At 44.0% G+C, this 20841-nt stretch overlaps 1 protein-coding gene across 1 annotated transcript in view; it reads right to left on the reverse strand.

Annotated features, from left to right (window-relative positions):
• Positions 1-20841, reverse strand: part of LOC135524574 (fibrillin-2-like) — a 133132-nt gene that overhangs the window by 78781 nt on the left and 33510 nt on the right. Inside the window, exons 8-9 of the mRNA XM_064952237.1 lie at positions 15122-15247; positions 4118-4243 (exon numbers count right to left, since the gene is read on the reverse strand). Of these exons, the coding sequence (XP_064808309.1) occupies positions 4118-4243; positions 15122-15247 (252 nt within the window). The remainder of the gene's footprint in view (positions 1-4117; positions 4244-15121; positions 15248-20841) is intronic.

The raw sequence follows: 20841 nt of genomic DNA on the forward strand, positions 1-20841 counted from the left end.
CACTCCTCCTTCTCTTCCCACTCCTCCTTCTCTTCCCTCTCTTCCCACTCCTCCTTCTCTTCCCTCTGCTCCCTCTCTTCCCACTCCTCCTTCTCTTCCCACTCCTCCTTCTCTTCCCTCTGCTCCCTCTCTTCCCACTTCTCCTTCTCTTCCCACTCCCCCTTCTCTTCCCACTCCTCCTTCTCTTCCCACTCCTCCTTCTCTTCCCACTCCTCCTTCTCTTCCCTCTCTTCCCACTCCTCCTTCTCTTCCCACTCCTCTTTCTCTTCCCTCTGCTCCCTCTCTTCCCACTCCTCCTTCTCTTCCCACTCCTCCTTCTATTCCCTCTGCTCCCTTTCTTCCCACTCCTCCTTCTCATCCCACTCCTCCTTCTCTTCCCACTCCTTCTTCTCTTCCCTCTGCTCCCTCTCTTCCCACTCCTCCTTCTCTTCCCACTCCTCCTTCTCTTCCCTTTGCTCCCTCTCTTCCCACTCCTCCTTCTCTTCCCACTCCTCCTTCTCTTCCCCCTGCTCCCTCTCTTCCCACTCCTCCTTCTCTTCCCACTCCTCCTTCTCTTCCCACTCCTCCTTCTCTTCCCACTCCTCCTTCTCTTCCCACTCCTCCTTCTCTTCCCCCTGCTCCCTCTCTTCCCACTCCTCCTTCTCTTCCCACTCATCCTTCTCTTCCCACTCCTCCTTCTCTTCCCACTCCTCCTTCTCTTCCCACTCCTCCTCCTCTTCCCACTCCTCCTTCTCTTCCCACTCCTCCTTCTCTTCCCACTCCTCCTTCTCTTCTCACTCCTCCTTCTTTTCCCACTCCTCCTTCTATTCCCACTCCTCCTTCTCTTCCCTCTGCTCCCTCTCTTCCCACTCCTCCTTCTCTTCCCTCTGCTCCCTCTCTTCCCTCTGCTCCCTCTCTTCCCACTCCTCCCTCTCTTCCCTCAGCCCCCTCTCTTCCCACTGCTCCCTCTCTTCCCACTCCTCCTTCTCTTTCCTCTGCTCCCTCTCTTCCCTCTGCTCTCGCTCTTCCCTCTCTTCCCACTGCTCCCTCTCTTCCCACTCCTCCTTCTCTTCCCACTCCTCCTTCTATTCCCACTCCTCCTTCTCTTCCCTCTGCTCCCTCTCTTCCCACTCCTCCTTCTCTTCCCACTGCTCCCTCTCTTCCCACTCCTCCTTCTCTTTCCTCTGCTCCCTCTCTTCCCTCTGCTCTCGCTCTTCCCTCTCTTCCCACTGCTCCCTCTCTTCCCACTCCTCCTTCTCTTCCCACTCCTCCTTCTATTCCCACTCCTCCTTCTCTTCCCTCTGCTCCCTCTCTTCCCACTCCTCCTTCTCTTCCCACTCCTCCTTCTCTTCCCACTCCTCCTTCTCTTCCCTCTCTTCCCACTGCTCCCTCTCTTCCCACTCCTCCTTCTCTTCCCACTCCTCCTTCTATTCCCACTCCTCCTTCTCTTCCCTCTGCTCCCTCTCTTCCCACTCCTCCTTCTCTTCCCACTCCTCCTTCTCTTCCCACTCCTCCTTCTCTTCCCACTCCTCCTTCTCTTCCCTCTCTTCCCACTCCTCCTTCTCTTCCCACTCCTCTTTCTCTTCCCTCTGCTCCCTCTCTTCCCACTCCTCCTTCTCTTCCCACTCCTCCTTCTCTTCCCTCTGCTCCCTCTCTTCCCACTTCTCCTTCTCTTCCCACTCCCCTTCTCTTCCCACTCCTCCTTCTCTTCCCACTCCTCCTTCTCTTCCCACTCCTCCTTCTCTTCCCTCTCTTCCCACTCCTCCTTCTCTTCCCACTCCTCTTTCTCTTCCCTCTGCTCCCTCTCTTCCCACTCCTCCTTCTCTTCCCACTCCTCATTCTATTCCCTCTGCTCCCTTTCTTCCCACTCCTCCTTCTCATCCCACTCCTCCTTCTCTTCCCACTCCTTCTTCTCTTCCCTCTGCTCCCTCTCTTCCCACTCCTCCTTCTCTTCCCACTCCTCCTTCTCTTCCCACTCCTCCTTCTCTTCCCTTTGCTCCCTCTCTTCCCACTCCTCCTTCTCTTCCCACTCCTCCTTCTCTTCCCCCTGCTCCCTCTCTTCCCACTCCTCCTTCTCTTCCCACTCCTCCTTCTCTTCCCACTCCTCCTTCTCTTCCCACTCCTCCTTCTCTTCCCACTCCTCCTTCTCTTCCCCCTGCTCCCTCTCTTCCCACTCATCCTTCTCTTCCCACTCCTCCTTCTCTTCCCACTCCTCCTTCTCTTCCCACTCCTCCTCCTCTTCCCACTCCTCCTTCTCTTCCCACTCCTCCTTCTCTTCCCACTCCTCCTTCTCTTCTCACTCCTCCTTCTTTTCCCACTCCTCCTTCTATTCCCACTCCTCCTTCTCTTCCCACTTCTCCTTCTCTTCCCACTCCTCCTTCTCTTCCCACTCCTTCTTCTCTTCCCACTCCTCCTTCTCTTCCCACTCCTCCTTCTCTTCCCACTCCTCCTTCTCTTCCCACTCCTCCTTCTCTTCCCACTCCTCCTTCACTTCCCACAACAGAGAAAGCGGATCGTTTTGATGTTTTTTTCTTCCTCTCCTCCCACTCTTTCTGTCTTGTCTTGCTTGTTGTCGTGGTGGTGTCAGCTTTGTTCTCCTGCAGGCCTCTAAGTGAGTCCAGATGCCTTCTACCTTTGACGCTAAACAATCTGCCACACAACCAGGCCAGGCAGAACAGAAGAGAACAGAGGCCTCCTTGTCAGATCAACGTTGACCCTGTTCTTTGTTCCCTTGGCATTTCCACCCTATTTCCCTTTTTTGTCAAAAGACAACAAACAAGTACAGCAGAGATTTTCAACAGATGATGAAAAAATTGATTGCGTGCCAAAGAGAGCGGGGGGCCAACAAAACCTTGATCTGGAAGAGAATTTGAATATGGCATTCTACTGCCTGGTAGACTTTGGGGCGCACAACTTTTCATTTAAAGTAATCAAGAGGTTCTGCTTGGCTATGAGCGGGGCCTTGAATGAAGGACAGTTATGAGCGCGGCCTTGAATGAAGGACAGTTATGAGCGGGGCCTTGAATGAAGGACAGTTATGAGCGGGGCCTTGAATGAAGGACAGTTATGAGCGGGGCCTTGAATGAAGGACAGTTATGAGCAGGGCCTTGAATGAAGGACAGTTATGAGCGGGTCTTTGAATGAAGGACAGTTATGAGCGGGGCCTTGAATGAAGGACAGTTATGAGCGCGGCCTTGAATGAAGGACAGTTATGAGCGGGGCCTTGAATGAAGGACAGTTATGAGCGCGGCCTTGAATGAAGGACAGTTATGAGCGGGGCCTTGAATGAAGGACAGTTATGAGCGCGGCCTTGAATGAAGGACAGTTATGAGCGCGGCCTTGAATGAAGGACAGTTATGAGCGCGGCCTTGAATGAAAGACAGTTATGAGCGGGGCCTTGAATTATTATTTTTTTGAATGAAGGACAGTTATGAGCGGGGCCTTGAATGAAGGACAGTTATGACCGGGGCCTTGAATGAAGGACAGTTATGAGCGCGGCCTTGAATGAAGGACAGTTATGAGCGCGGCCTTGAATGAAGGACAGTTATGAGCACGGCCTTGAATGAAGGACAGTTATGAGCGGGGCCTTGAATGAAGGACAGTTATGAGCGCGGCCTTGAATGAAGGACAGTTATGAGCGGGGCCTTGAATGAAGGACAGTTATGAGTAGGGCCTTGAATGAAGGACAGCTATGGACGGGGCCTTGAATGAAAGACAGTTATGAGCGGGGCCTTGAATGAAGGACAACTATGAGTGGGGCCTTGAATGAAGGACAGTTATGAGTAGGGCCTTGAATGAAGGACAGCTATGGACGGGGCCTTGAATGAAAGACAACTATGAGTGGGGCCTTGAATGAAGGACAGTTATTGGACTCCCATTCGGACGCTGTTTAAAAGCAGTTGCTGGTGATTGCAGGCTCTCTACATTAACACCTGGTAGTGTTTCAGGGTGTGAGTCAGAGGTGCTAATGCTAAATGTTATAACAGCAGTCAAGACCTGCTGCAGAACTTCTTGACTCATCAGAACACTAGTCACAGGAGGACAGGAGGGAGAAGTCCAGATGTGAGCAGTCAGTGGCTAACAGGAGGGGGAAGGAGAGAGGGGGTGGGTGTGTTTGGAGGGGGCAGTGGTAACTCACCTACACATCTGGCACCGTCAGTGCTTGTGATGTAACCACGGGGACAGGTGCAGACGTAGCTACCGGCTGTGTTGGTGCATTCACCTCCGTCACACACTCCTGGGATAGTGCTGCACTCGTCAATATCTGAAACACACACACAAACACTTAGATCATTGGAGATAGAGCATCCCCTGAGCTTCATCACACACAGTAAATCAAAACCCTGTCACAGGCATTGTTTGGAAGAATTGCTTTTCCTTTATAGCAGCTGTTCAAAGTCTTTGGATCTATCGAAAATATTTGAAGAAGTGGATGATATCCCATCTGTCAAAATGCACTCGAGGGCCTCAAATGATCACTATTCATAATAACTCTACAGACAAGAGCAGGATCTACCGCCAGACTCAGTCAAGACAACCTGAGTCCAGGTCTGAAGAGAGGAGGCGATCAAATGGAAAATGTCTAGGTTCATTTTCTGCCAAATGACTTTATTTCACACTGGTCTACATTTATCAATGTCCAACACACCTCAGTGGACTTCATACCTGTGGTAGATTTTAAGAGGTTTAAATGGTGAGTTTTTCCCACACACACCATGAGAGAAATTCAACTGCCCCAGAGAGATTACATTAGACCTGGGAGTCAGCAGTAAAGAGCTAGTGTGTGTGTGTGTGTGTGTGTGTTTATGTGTGTGTGCACACGCCTGTGTGTATGTGTGTGAGTTAGCCAGGACTTGGCAGGGTCTACTCCTCTGTGTGGTGTATTACAGTATATTACCTTACACATGAAAAGGCCTCTCACTGCTATGAGCTTCCAGACGGCATTGGGTTTTTATGACGTGCTACCACTTATCTATACACATACATAATTACCTTTATTTGGTCAAATTACAGCATGCGTGTGTGTATACCGTGGTGTGTGAGACACGTGGTGGCATGCCGTAAATGTGTGTGAGTAGTTGGCGGGTATGCATGAACGCTGTCTATTGGGCTGTGTGTGTGTGTGTGTGTGTGTGTGTGATGATGCACACAGTGGAAAGTTAAGAGCCACTGGGTCCCCTGCTGACTATTGTCTGACTGCAGTGGTAAAAGGTTATCCTCAAGTCATATATAAAAAAGTATCAAAATAAACGTGGAGTCAGCATTCCCTCTGAATAGGAGCAGACATTACACAGCTCAGACATGGAGAGCTGTGTGTGTGTCGGTCTCTGCATGTGTGAGAAAGTGTATATGTGTGTGTGTGGGTGTGTGTAACTGTGTATGTCTGTACAGTATGTGTGTGTGTGTGTGTGTGTGTGTTAGGGTTGCACATTTTGAGGAATATTCAGAGGTGGAAACTTTCTGTGGGAATTAACGGGAATATATGTGAATTAACGGAAATATATGCAAATTAATATTATTACCATTTAAATGTAATGTTCTTTGCATTGGATATATTTACCATATCATATGGAGACAGAAAAATACACCTTTTACCTTATCATAAGTAGACATAATTGCAAATTAATAAATCCTTCCAATCCTTCCAATCAAAAAAATGCTTTAGTTACAAATTTAACTTTAATTAAAAGAGTTGACTCTTCACATGGGATGATTTCACTGAACAACAAAAGAAAGGGAATATTGAATGACACCCAATGATCCATCGCATCTCCCAAAAACATTTTCAACATTCATCTGTAAATTGATAGTCTAGAAACTAAAGCTTTGGTTGTCTTCCTCTCAGGCTTCCGTGTCTTCTCCCTGGACCTCCTCAATGTCCACCTCTTGAACATCAGACTCATCTGTCACTTTCCAAACTGAGGATGGCTCGTTGTCAGGCTGGTCAGCCTGTTGCATGCTTTGGTGTGTGTGTGTGTTCCCAAACAAGGACCAGTTGTGCTCTGAGGCGGCTGATGTTGGTGGGATTTGGAGGATGATGGAGGCAACAGGGGAAAGAGCCTCAGATCCACAAAGTCCCTTCTACCAGGTGGCTGATGAGATATGTTGGCACGACTGCCATATTGCATCTCCATCCCAAAGCCTTTGCTTGGAAGTGTACTTCGCCAGACTGGAAAGAACCTTGCCCTCATCCAGGCCAAGGTGGCGAGACACGGTAGTGATGACACCATAGGCCTTGTTGATCTCTGCACCAGACAGGATGCTCTTGCCAGCATACTTGGGGTCCAACATGTACGCTGCAACGTATATGGGCTTCAGGCAGAAGTCTTCATGCTTTTTGATTTATTTCAGAACTGCAGTTTCCTCTGCTTGGAGCAACAGTGAAGTGGGCAGGGCAGTACGGATTTCTACTCTTACATCTGCAAAGAGAGTCTGAACATTAGACAGGATGACATTGTCTCCCTCAATCCGTACAATGGCTACTGCTATAGGTTTCAGGAGTTCCAATACATCATCCAGGAGGACCCTCTTGATGGGGCTGTCCATATCAGCAGACTGTGATATGGGCATTTCTTGGATAGACTCCTTCCACTCCAGGAGACTGTCAAACATGATGACAACACCACCCCAACGGGTGTTGCTGGGCAGCTTCAATGTGGTGCTCATATTCTTCTCACTTTGCTTGGTGAGGTAGATTGCTGCTATAACTTGATGACCCTTCACTTACCTAACCATTTCCTTGGATCTCTTGTAGAGGGTATCCATTGTTTTCAGTTCCATGATGTCCTTGAGGAGCAGATTCAATGTGTGAGCAGCACAGCCAATGGGTGTGACTTTAGACCAAGCAGCCTTCATGTTCACAGAATTGTCTGTCACCAGTGCAAATACCTTATGTGGTCCAAGGTCATTGATGACTGCCTTTAGCTCATCCGCAATGAAGAGACCGGTGTGTCTGTTGTCCCTTGTGTCTGTGTAATTGTAGAATACTGGTTGAGGGGTGGAGATGATGTAGTTAATTATTCCTTATTCCACAAACATTCAACCCTCCCATCAGAGATGATTGCAATACGTCTGCTTTCAACTATCATTTGTTTGACCTTCACTTGAACTCTGTTGAACTCTGCATCCAGCAAATGAGTAGATAAAGCATGTCTGATTGGAGGGGTGTATGCTGTGCGAAGAACATTCAGAAATCTCTTCCAATACACATTGCCTGTGAGCATCAGAGGTGAACCAGTTGCATACACAGCTCGAGCAAGACATTCATCAGCATTTCTCTGACTATGTTCCTCTATTGAGTCAAAAAAACATCTGATTCCAGGAGGACCATGAGCTGTTGCTATCGATAAGGTGTCTGATTCATCATTTTCACCTCAAATAGAAGTAGAGGGACTTTTGTCAGAGTTTGCTTGTTGTGAGAGCTGAGGGAACTTTATGCACTTGGCCAGATGATTCTGCATCTTTGTTGCATTCTTCACATATAATTTGGCACATTATTTGCAAACGTACACAGCTTTTCCTGCTACATTAGCTGCAGTGAAATGTCACCACACATCAGATAGTGCCCGTGGCATTTTCCTGTAAAGATTAGAAAAAAATGAGTAAAAAACAACAAATACAATTCCATGTACAGATAAATAGTTAAGCAGTTAGATTAAACAACTCCATTGAAAAGATACATGTTTTAAAATGAAATATGTATGGAAACAGGTGAATTAACACTCCTCAGGTAGCAGGCTCAAGCAAGCTAAACCCCACATGGTAGCAAAAACGAACTAGCAGAAATTGTTAACAAGCTAGAAATGAGTTAAACACACTTTGCTGTAGGCTACTATTTACTAGTTAACAAAAAAGTATGTATTTCATATAAGATATATTCACCCCACCCAGTATTGTAATCAAAACTTACCGGAAAGCATGTAGTCCTTGGCTCAGACAGTGCAGTAGTGTGAGCTCAATAGCATCTCATTATTGTGCAAGATCTTGAGATTCAGCTGTACATGTGATGGAAGAGTGCACTGCACATGTGATGGAAGAACGCACTGCGCATGCAGAGGGTTGCAATTCCATTGAATTTGGGATAGTTTAACCAAAATATGCCACAATACTTAGAATTGCCTTATGTGTATCCCACAAAAAAGGTTCACTGTTATAAGCTAACTTTTTTGATGAATTTAACCAAAATTACCCAAATTCCAGGGCTTAACTTCCCATGGAAAATTTCCAGAAAAATTCCAGGAAATTTACAGGAAAGTTTCCGACCCTTGCAATATAACACTAAAATCATCTCTGCTCTGTAAGTGTTTCTTTGTTCTAGCGCTAACAGCTGGTCCTGGGCCAGTAGTCTGTATTTATCGAAGGAAAATGAGGGGGCAAAAAACGAGAGGAAAAAACATCAACAACTATGAAATCAGGTCGATTGCTTTGGCCTAGAAGAACTACCTCCCTGACATGTTAACAGCTCCAAGGTTAGCTCCACAGGAACATGAGGCCATGTTGGTGCATAAGCTTGGAAGGCATTTTGAAACCCATTTTCCCTTTGGAAAACAGATGGTGGTCTGTGATGTCTTAACCGAACAAAATGGGGTTTGAATCGCTCAATCTCAGAGCTGTGCTATTTTAGGTATCTGGACATTCAAATCAAATCAAATGTTATTTGTCACATACACATGGTTAGCAGATGTTAATGCGAGTGTAGCGAAATGCTTGTGCTTCTAGTTCCGACAATGCAGTAATAACCAACAAGTAATCTATCTAACAATTCCAAAACTACTGTCTTATACACACAAGTGTAAGGGGATAAAGAATATGTACATAAAGATATATGAATGAGTGATGGTACAGAGCAGCATAGGCAAGGTACAGTAGATGGTATCGAGTACAGTATATACATATGAGATGAGTATGTAAACAAAGTGGCATAGTTAAAGTGGCTAGTGATACATGTATTACATAAAGATGCAGTAGATGATATAGAGTACAGTATATACGTATACATATGAGATGAATAATGTAGGGTATGTAAACATATTAGGTAGCATTGTTTAAAGTGGCTAGTGATATATTTTACATAATTTCCCATCAATTCCCATTATTAAAGTGGCTGGAGTTGAGTCAGTGTGTTGGCAGCAGCCACTCAATGTTAGTGGTGGCTGTTTAACAGTCTGATGGCCTTGAGATAGAAGCGTTTTTTCAGTCTCTCGGTCCCAGTTATGGATGGTTCAACTCAGTATTCTCTACCCTTTAATGGGCTATGGAATGCTTGATGTTTTGAAACTAAAATTGACTGCCCCACGTAAGTTCAAACACAATGTTCCCTAAAAGCTGCCCCATCCACCATTCAACCCCCACCTTGGCCCAAGCAAATCCCATGTACGGAGCCTCAAGCTTGGGGCTGTAATTACATAACCTTCAAGGACCTCCACCCCCATACGCTGCCTCTCACTCCACCAGGCTTCAAAGACTACAGGGCATAGGTCACCTCTCCTGCTTGTCCAGACAATAGGCCTCCAGTCATCATAAGACCATAGCACAATCAAGCATTTCAGTGGGACTGTGATAGGACAGCCGCCATCACATGACCAACTAATTTGACACCGGGGCCTCTCACACCTCTTTCTTTTCTGGTTAGAGCCAGTTTGCACTGTTCTGTGAAGAGAGTAGTACACAGCGTTGTATGAGATCTTCAGTTTCTTGCCAATTCCTCGCATGGAATACTTTAATTTCTCAGAACCAGAACAGACTGACGAGTTTCAGAAGAAAGTTCTTTGTTTCTGGCCATTTTGAGCCTGTAATCGAACCCGCAAATGCTGATGCTCCAGATACTCAACTAGTCTAAAGAAGGACAGTTTTATTGCTTCTTTAATCAGAACAACAGTTTTTAACATAATTGCAAAAGGGTTTTCTAATGATCAATTAGCCTTTTAAAATGATAAACTTGGATTAGCTAACACAACGTGCCATTGGAACACAGGTGTGATGGTTGCTGATAATGTAGATATTCCATAAAAAATCTGCCGTTTCCAGCTACAATAGTCATTTACAACATTAACAACGTCTACACTGTATTTCTGATCCATTTGATGTTATTTTAAATGGACAGAAAATTTGCTTTTCTTTCAAAAACAAGGACATTTCTAAGTGACCCCAAACTTTTGAACGGTAGTGTATATATTTATATTCCGGAATCTGGTCCGGAAGCTAATTTCCTGCAATTCTATCCATTTTGCTATGGGGTTTTGTACTGTGTATTTAAATACTGTATTCTTGACATAGCTCACTCTAATACTTCTGCTAATGTACATAGCATTTTAGTTACACTGCTTATACACACAGCATATGTATGTGTAGCCGATGTGAAATGGCAAGCTAGTTAGCGGTGGTGCACGCTAGTGGCTTTTCAATAGGTGACGTCACTTGCTCTGAGACCTTGAAGTAGTGGTTCCCCTTGCTCTGCAAGGGCTGCGGCTTTTGTGGAGCGATGGGTAACTATGCTTCGAGGGTGACTGTTGATGTGTGCAGAGCGTCCCTGGTTCGCGCCCAGGTCGGGGCGAGGGGATTGACGTAAAGTCTATACTGTTACATATGTATATACGAGATTTCTTGATATAGCTCACGGTAATATATCTACTGCTGACCATATTATTCTTAGTATATCTTGTGTAAATTCATCCGGTGTATATACGTATAGATGGCATTTGGATTACTGTCACAGTGCTATTTGGGTTACATAACTGGTTTAGTTTTTTAAAGCTGCAATATGTATCTTTTTGGGCGACCTGACAAAATTCACATAGAATGTGAGTTATAGATCTGTCATTCTCATTGAAAGCAATTCTAAGAAGTGGTATATATGTTCTATGTACGCTATTTCTATGCTTCCCGTTTTAAGTTTAGTCTTTTACTTTCGGGTTTGTACACCAGCTTCAAACTCCTGAAAATACAATATTTTTGGTTATTGAAAATATTTTTAACAGAGGTTTAGATGGTACAATGATTCGGTAGACTATACTTGCTTGTTTTGTCACATAAACTGAAATTAGGCAAATTATTATAATTTTAGCAACCCGGAAATGGTGGAGCGATTTCTGCATAGTGAATTTTTAAATACATATTTTTTTAATTATTTGTGCACTTATCATAAGCATTTAGCGGCAACTGCTCTAACATCTGCTAAACTGAGTATGCGACCAATACATTTTTATTTTATTTTGAGTTTCCTCCAGGTATATGACTGTTTCTAACCCTTCATTGACCCTCAGGGTCTACTGATATCCCCCAGCTGATCTCTCTCTCTACATCTGTTACTGGACACCCAGGCCCTGTTCAAAAAATGCACTCTTCCTTCCTTCCTTTACTAATCACAGATTGGAAAGTGATTGGATAAGTAAAAGCAAAAGAAAAGTACCAACATAACTCTTAGACCAACTCTCTCCTTCTTTAAGGAAGGAAGGAAGGAAGGAAGGAAGGAAGGAAGGAAGGAAGGAAGGAAGGAAGGAAGGAAGGAAGGATTTCCAAACTATTTGAGCAGAGCCTGAGTTTCTCTCCATCACCCAATAGGGAATCATCAGTGGTCTAGCAGTGGTTATATGTTAGTTGAGGGATTATATTAGGGAGTGGAGCCCTGGGAACTGACCAGAAGGAACTGGTGGGATGAGCAATAGAAGGATGGACACATTTTAATGGCTAGAATGGAATAAAAGGAACGAAGTCAAACATTTGATATGTTTGCTACCCTACCATTCATTCCCTTCCAGCCATTACAATGAGCCCGTCCTCCTTTAGCTCCTCCCACCAGCCTCTTCTGGAACTGACTGGGTGAGGAGTGAGGTGGGTAAAGGACCTAATATTGGTCATGTTCTGCCCTATCACTTAACGCAAGAGTTTTCAAAGTGGGGTCCGCGGAGGTCCGTGGCCAGAATATATAACAAGAGTATATTATTACTTCGGAAAGTATTCAGACCCCTTGACTTTTCCCACATTTTGTTACGTTACAGCCGTATTGTAAAATTTATGAAATTGTTTTTTCCCTCATCAGTCTACACACACCATACCCCATAATGACAAAGCAAAACAAGTTTAGACATTATTGCTAATTCATTAAAAATATATATTTATTCAGACCCTTTACTCAGTACTTTGTTGAAGCACCTTCGGCAGCGTCGAGTCTTCTTGGGTATGACTCTACAAGCCTGGCACACATTTATTTGGGGAGTTTCTCCTATTCTTCTCTGCAGATCCTCTCAAGCTCTATCAGGTTGGATGGGGAGTGCAGCTACACAGCTATTTTCAGATCTCTCCAGAGATGTTTGACCGGGTTCAAGTCTGGCTCTGGCTGGGCCACTCAAGGACATTCAGAGACTTGTCCCAAAGCCACTCCTGCGTTGTCTTGGCTGTGTGCTTTGGGTTGTTGTCCTGCTGGAAGGTGAATGTTTGCCTCAGTCTGATGCTCTGAGTGCACTGGAGCAGGTTTTCATCAAGGATCTCTCTGTACTCTTCTCCATTCATCTTTGCCTCAATCCTAACTAGTCTCCCAGTCCCTGCCGCTGAAAAACATCCCCACAGTATGATGCTGCCACCACCATGCTTCACCGTAGGGATGGTGCCAGGTTTCCTCTAGACGTGGCGCTTGGCATTCAGGTCATGGAGTTCAATCTTGGTTTCATCAGACCAGAGAATCTTGTTTCTCATGGTCTGAGAGTCGTTAGTTGCCTTTTGGCAACTCCAAGCGTGCTGTTATGTGCCTTTTACTGAGGAGTGGCTTCTGTCTGTCCACTCTACCAGAAAGGCCTGATTCGTGGAGTGCTGCAGAGATGGTTGTCCTTCTAGAAGGTTCTCCCATCTCCACAGAGGAACTCAGAGTGATCAACAGGTTCTTGGTCACCTCCCTGACCAAGGTCCTTATACCCTGATTGTTCAGTTTGGCCGGGCGGCCAGTTCTAGGAAGAGTCTTGGTGGTTCCAAACATATTCAATTTAAGAATGATGGAGGCCAATGTGTTCTTGGGGACCTTCAATGCTGCAGAAATGTTGGTACCCTTCCCTAGGTCTGTGCCTCGACACAATCCTGTTTCGGAGCTCTATGGACAATTCCTTCGACCTCATGGCTTGGTTTTTGCTCTAAGTTGCACTGTCAACTGTTGGACCTTAAATAGACAGGTGTGTGCCTTTCCAAATCATGTCCAATCAATTTAATTTACCACAGGTGGACTCCAATCAAGTTGTAGAAACATCTCAAGGATGATAAATGCAAACAGGATGCACCTGAACTCAATTTCGAGTCGCATAGCAAACGGTCTGAATACTTATGTAAATAAGCTATTTCTGTTTTTATTTTTTATACATTTGCAAAAAAATCTAAAAAACAGTTTTCGCTTTGTCATTATGAGGTATTGTGTGTAGATTGCTGAGATAAACATTATATTTAATCAATTTTAAAATAAGGCTGAAACGTAACAAAATTTAAAGACTTTCCGAAGGCATTGCTAACAACAGATTAACAACGGGATCCATGGAATTTTTATTTTACCTTTATTTAACTAGGCAAGTCAGTTAAGAACAAATTCTTATTTTCAATGGTGGCCTAGGAACAGTGGGTTAACTGCCTGTTCAGAACAACAGATTTGTACCTTGTCAGCTCGGGGATATGAACTTGCAACCTTTAGGTTACTAGTCCAACACTCTAACCACGAGGCTACCCTGCCACCCCATAAGTTGAATAAGTTTCAATTGTGAAAACAACACAAAGTAATATTATTAATCTGCAATTTATGTTCCTAACCCTGGGCAACATGGGCCTGAAAGACTCACAGGGATATTGGTATCCACAGTACAATTATATATTTTTCAACTCAAAACTATTCCCCCAAATGTTATTTTTGTACATAAATGCACTGACTGCATTTTAAGCTTTAAAACTGAGACGTTTTGTGTAGAAATGTGTAGAACTTTAGGAAATTAGCTTGAAACCTTGAAATTAGCTTGAAACCTGCATAAAAATGTATCCGATGCCAAGAGGCGGGACTTTTAAATGTTCTTTCCCCGGGTCAGAGACTTGGTTCGTTCAGTCATGCACTGCAGACGTCATAGTAAAAATTAAATGTAGACTATTTTTATCGCACTCAAGTTGTGTTCCGATTATGAGGGGGTGCCTGATGAATTTGCTATCACAAAACCCTAGACTTAATGAGTCCCAAAGGTCAGTGATTATTACAATGCCTCTCTCTGCCTGAGAGGAGCAAGGGGATGGTTTATACACCATAACCCTGCTGAGTCAGTGGTTATGTACTCCTTCTCTCCTGCTGGGCTGGTTTAATAAGGACTCAAGCCTAACATGAGATGTGTGTGCGTACTGTAATTCAGTGAGTTCGGCATGCAAACTCCAGATTGAAGCTAAACTGTTGTGAGGTTTTAAGGTATAGTATACTACTTTGGTATGTACTTGTATGGTACAGTATGATGTTAGAGTACAAGTTCCTTTTGAGCCACTAACTGGACTGAGAATAGTGATTGGCAGGTAGAGGGGAAAACAAAGTGTACACAACTATACTCCTAGACAGCACATCAGACAGTGTAGTTAAGTGGGTGAAATACCTCTGGCTGAAATAGTCCCAGAGCTCTTTCCAACCTCCACAAAGACTAGGAACCCATCCAAGGCCTACAGCCCCCACCTTGCAAAGTGCCTCAGCCTGTCTGTCTTCATTATGCATTGTTTAAATTCCACCCAATCAACATATAGCAATGCGACCTGGAGAGAGTGTGTGTGTGTGTGTGTGTGTGTGTGTGAGTGAGTGAGTGAGTGTGTGTGTGTGTGTGTGTGTGTGTGTATTTCCATATCAGTGACCAGATAACCACAGAAGCTAATCGCCACTGACTGTCTGGCAAAAGTATTCAGAACACTGATAATAGTGCATAACAAAACCCTGGCAAAAAAGCAAAACAATGGATCTATGCTCACAATTCAAAATCCTTCCTCTAATTCTTAACTGAGGCACTGAGTTCAGTTAGCTAAGCCTACTAAAATGGCCAATATGTTTTCCATTACATGAATTCAGTGTAAGTAATGCATTGCAGTTTGTTATATATTGTGTATAATAATATGGTATTACTACAGGGGTTAAGTTTGAGAGCTGCGTGTAACTCACCTTCGCACTTGTGGCTGGTGTCACTCTGGCGATGGCCCGCGGGACATTTACACTCATAGGAGCCAACTGTGTTGATACAGTTACCTCCTGCACACAGCCCAGGGATGGCCTGACACTCATCCACATCTAGAGAAGGGAGAGGGTGGGAAATTGAGGGAGAGAAAGAGAGGAAAAGAAAGAGAAAAGGAGGTAGGGATAGAGGGAGGGAAGGAGAATGGAGACCATTAGCACAAATAAGCAGCACTTAACACGAGTTGCTTTAAGAGATGCTGTTTAAGTACTCTGAGTCTGCTCTTAATGAGTGAAGAATCTTCTAAAGCTTTACTGCCCACCCACTAACCTTGAATCAAATGGAGTCTATAAATGTGGTTGAAATAAATGTGGATTTTAAGCGCTGTGATATACAGTGTCTTAGATTTTAAAGGGAAGTAGGTATAAACATTACATCACTGTACCACAACCAATCATGATTGGTCATATGGCTAAAATACATTTTTCAGGAGTTTTTGTTGCAGCAACCAGTTTACAGGGGCACAGCAGGAAAGAACAGGGGATATCTTTTGGCACCGCCACCTAGGAACCAAGACCAGTCCAAACTGTAGCCCTTGTTTGAGCAGGGAGTGGGTTCATGTACACATATATTTTCTATCATGCCGTGAGTAAAGATGACGGAACCGTATGCGTAGGGTTCTGATTGGACAGTGGACACCGTAACCAGGAAACACAAAACAGTGTCTTCTTTAAACTGGCTTAATGAGAGGGAAAAGTCATTTATCACCTCATCTTCCTCCCCTCTTCACACATTTACACTTCGTTAACTCACAGTCTGGCCATGATAGCCAGGAAGAGGTGTTGGCATTTCATCATCTTCAGTGTAAACACATTGACAGACCCCTCAGTGTGTCTAGAGGTGTTTGTCTGGGTATGTGAATATGTGCTGAGACTGGTATGTGTCTGGATGGTATGAAGACATGGACATAGAAACACTACGTGTGGGCAGAGACGTGCACACACACCTGGTCCTCTAACTCTGCACCAGTCTCAGAGAGGGAAGTTGGCACACCTTGCCAGTATCCAGCCAAGCAACCAAGATTTATACCCCTCTCTCTCTCTCACCCCACCCCACACACACACACAAACTCAGTCTGTTTCTAATCATGTGAATACCTTCGACTTCTATTCCTTTTTAACAAAGCCTGAAAATGTGCTCTCATGTTGAGGAGCGCCGACTGCCAGCGGCGGCAAGAGCATCCAAACCCATGATGTCAGGAATGCTTTCCTTACATTGGGATTCATGTGCATGTGTGCTTTCAACTGTTTCCAATAGGACTTTTTTCAGGGGCTTTCTGGAGAATAGGTGACTTCCTTGGTGTGTATACTTTATATAAAGGCAGACTGATATAGGCTCAGTGAGAGAACGTGACTTTTCAGATAAAAAAGACTATAACAGAAAAGCTATCAGGAACGAAGGATTTTATTAAGCTATAACTGTCATACAGTCACGTCTGTGGCCAGGCCTATTCATTTAGCAACAATTGTGTACAATGTGTAATAACTTGAATCAGCTTTGGATATTTTAGGAATACTTTGGTTTTTGAAGTGTCTTAAGGGCACATCTGAGGTATGATTTAGTTCGAGCATCAATTGTTTTCTTGCTTTTTGTCCTGTGGCCAAAGCGGACAAATAATCCACTGAGCACATACGTCAATTCAACGTCTATTCATGGTAATGAAGTGGAAACAACATTGACAAAACCAAGGCGCTCAGTCACATCGGTAATTCAAAGGTGTGCAGAGTGAAGTTTGAAAGCCTAATTGCTGTTTCAGGATCGTATTTCTTTTTCAGTTGTTCAGTTCTTTACAGCTATTTTTCATTAGAATGTGTGCAAAAGCTTTTGTATAAAATGTGTCTCTCAGCACACCTTACTGAGAATGTGTCAACACTCAACATTTACTTTAGAGGACACTGCTGACTTGCAAAAAGACTAACCACATCTAAAACTGACCTTACCTTAACCCTTACCTTAAACAAACCCTTATCCCTGACCCTAACTTAATTATAAATAATTCTGAAACTAAATATCTGTCTGGAATGGAGCGAATGGAATGGCACCAAACACAAGGAAACCACATGTTTGATGTATTTGATACCATTTAAGGTACTACCAACCTCCTGTGGTATGTATGTGTCTAACAGAAGTGTTTTCTGAGGTCTCCTGAGTGGTGCAGTGGTCTAAGGCACTGCATCACAGTCCTAGCTTTGGGACACCCATGGGGTAGGGCATCTGGGTCAGGGGAGGGTTTGGCCAGCAGGGATGTCCTTGTCCCATTGTGCTCTAGTGACTCTTGTGGTGCATGTATGCTGACATGGTTGCAAGCTGTTTACTCCAACACACTGGTGTGGTGGTTAGAGCATTGGGAGCATTGGGCCAGTAACCAAATGGTTGCTAGGTCAAATCCCTGAGCTGACATGGTAAAAATCTGTTGTTCACCCACAGTTCCTAGGTTGTCATTGTAAATAAGAATTTGTTCTTAAATGACTTGCCTAGTTAAATTTTAAAAAAGGGGGCATTTTTTATTTTACTAGGCAAGCCAATTAAGAACAAATTCTTATTTATAATGATGGAAAAATGCCGGCACATACAGATGGAGGGACGCTGGGCGACGCTGGGCCAGTTGTGCGCCGCCCTATGGGACTCCCTATCACGGCCGGTTCTGATATAGTCTGGATTCAAACCAGGTTGTCTGTAGTGACGCTGAGATGCAGTGATGCAGTGCAGTTGGGTTGTGTTTCAGAGGATGCATAGCTCTCTACCTTTCCCGGGTCCGTACGGGAGTTGCAGCAATGAGACAAGACTTTAACTACCAATTGGATACCACAAAAAATATTTATATATTTTTTTATATAAAATAAGAAGTGTTCTCCAAAATGTCCCACATATGTTAATATACAAATCTTACGCAAAAGTGAGATTTTACACCAGTGCAGCAAACGAGTGGACTCTATCAAGTACTGTTGAAATCAATTTGATCTGTCTGTATACGATGACATCTAGTGGTCTTTTGGTTGATTTCTCCCTAACCATTATTTGTTATCTCCCCCTCTCTGCTCACTGTTTTTGTGATCTGGTAGGTCCCTGAAAACTGTCTTCACTTTGTTCCTGTGCCAGAACTACGAGGAATTGTGGACCAATATGCAATGTATTGAGTGATATTTTGTTGTATGCATTTTTTGTGTGACAGCAAGATGTATAGCTAGCTCATGGAGATGACACATCTAGCTACTTTAAACTTCACAACATGCTCGCTCATGGCTATGTGAATGAATGTGTACTGACTGCATTGCATGAGAGCTGTATCTGTGTATGTGCCGGCATTTTTGCGTCCCATAGGACAGTCCGTCCTGGTTGAAATGTTGACAACACTAGAGGGTCTACCATTTTTGACAACACTGATCCTACCATGCATGCAAAGCTAGTTCGCATCTTCTTTAAATTATACTTTACTAGCTAACATAGCTAGATCATCAAACTGTATTTTCTTTGCTATTTCTGCACGATGGTACTTATTAGGGCCTTGAATCTCATACACGGACCACACTGTCACCACTGGTCATCTAGCTAGCCAGGGATGCATCAGTTTCCATTGGAATAGACTAGAGCTTGCTAGCTAGGTAGCTAACGCTGGCTAGCATATGAACGTTAGCTAGCTAGCTAATGACGATACACCCTAGTCGTGGGTCTGCAAAATCAAGCACATTGTACTGAACTCATGATAAAATAATGTTTTGACATTGTAGTAGCTATTGCTGTTTTGGTTGTTTGTTTTTCGCTTAGTGACATTGTGAATATCATATTTTTGTTATTTAACTCTGATTTATCAAGCTTTATCTAATCCAGTTTCGGGCATGATGACTGGTCCCAAAATTACACATTTTTATTATTTGTAATTTTGGTTTTGGAGTTTTGTGAAGCACTGATTAAACAACTCTGTTTATACCAAGTTCGATTCTCCTGCGCCTGACTTCCCTGCCACCAACACGCACCCATTACACAAATTCCCACAAGATTTCCCACTAATGGATATGAAGCCTCAGAAATAAAAATCTGGTCATGGATTAGGAGCCACTTCCTATTTAGAAACATATACATCCCGTTCTCAGCATCAATAAAACTCTCTTTCCTCTATCTTGTTAAGTGTGTTCAAGTGTGTTGGCCACACCCACTAACTGGCCACAAGATTAATGAGTGCCTGTTTCCTTTGAAATGGGGTCTGTTTGAATAGACTGAAATTAACAGCTTTGTATGCATAAAAAATCATTCCATGGACTAATTCCATGGATATAAAACAGAAGATTATAGGTTTGAATCTTACTGGTCACAAAAAAAAAATGTGTTTGCATGGTTATTGCCTCAGAAAATAAATGTCCAAGGGTCCTATTTAAAAAAGTTAACCCCAAATAAGATAGCAGTCTTATTGAAAGTATTAAGGAAGTTATTTAAAAACACCCAAATAACCTCAGAGCGTTAATAAAACCTCCCAGGAAAACCTTCAAAGAACGAGAGTAAAATGTTCTCAGAACCTTCCTGTAACCTAAAAACAAACGTCCCAAGAACAGGAACATTTTCACATACAGCCAAAGTGAAACCAAAAACATATGTTCCCACATCTCCCAAGGAACCAAATGTGCTAGCTGGTAAGTGTCCCCCTTTGTAAAACATTACATAAGGGCAATCCATTATCATGAGATGAAGGTGTTGGCTAGACATATCCTATTAAAATCTCAACAAAGAGGAAGAGGCTCCAGTCCATGGAGGGTCGTTTGAACATTGCTGGGGGGTGAGACGCTGTGTTTCATAAGAGGGCTCGCTACCTCTACACTCTTAGAAAAAAGGTGCTATCTAGAACCTTAAAGGGTTTTTTGGCTGTCCCCATAGTAGAACCCTTTTTAGGTACAGGTAGAACCCTTTCTACAGAGGGTTCTACATTGAACCCAGAAGGGTTATTTCTACCTGGAACACAAAAGGGTTCTACCTTGAGCTAAAAATGGTTATCCTATGGGGACAGCCAAAGAACCTTTTTGGAACCCTTTTTGCTAAGAGTGTAAATGTCATCTACTGATACAGCCTCACTGCTTCATCTGGTTGGACTTCATGGAGCCTACCCACTGGGCACACCACCTCATTTTAACATGGCAATGTGGGGAATATTTGGTTGGACTTCATGGAGCCTACCCACTGGGCACACCACCTCATTTTAACATGGCAATGTGGGGAATATTTGGTTGGACTTCATGGAGCCTACCCACTGGGCACACCACCTCATTTTAACATGGCAATGTGGGGAATATTTGGTTGGACTTCATGGAGCCATCCCACTGGGCACACCACCTCATTTTAACATGGTAATGTGGGGAATATTTGGTTGGACTTCATGGGGCCTACCCACTGGGCACACCACCTCATTTTAACATGGCAATGTGGGGAATATTTGGTTGGACTTCATGGAGCCATCCCACTGGGCACACCACCTCATTTTAACATGGTAATGTGGGGAATATTTGGTTGGACTTCATGGGGCCTACCCACTGGGCACACCACCTCATTTTAACATGGCAATGTGGGGAATATTTGGTTGGACTTCATGGAGCCTACCCACTGGGCACACCACCTCATTTTAACATGGCAATGTGGGGAATATTTGGTTGGACTTCATGGAGCC

Source organism: Oncorhynchus masou, chromosome 31, assembly GCF_036934945.1.
Source record: "Oncorhynchus masou masou isolate Uvic2021 chromosome 31, UVic_Omas_1.1, whole genome shotgun sequence".
In the NCBI taxonomy this organism is placed as follows: Eukaryota; Metazoa; Chordata; class Actinopteri; order Salmoniformes; family Salmonidae; genus Oncorhynchus; species Oncorhynchus masou.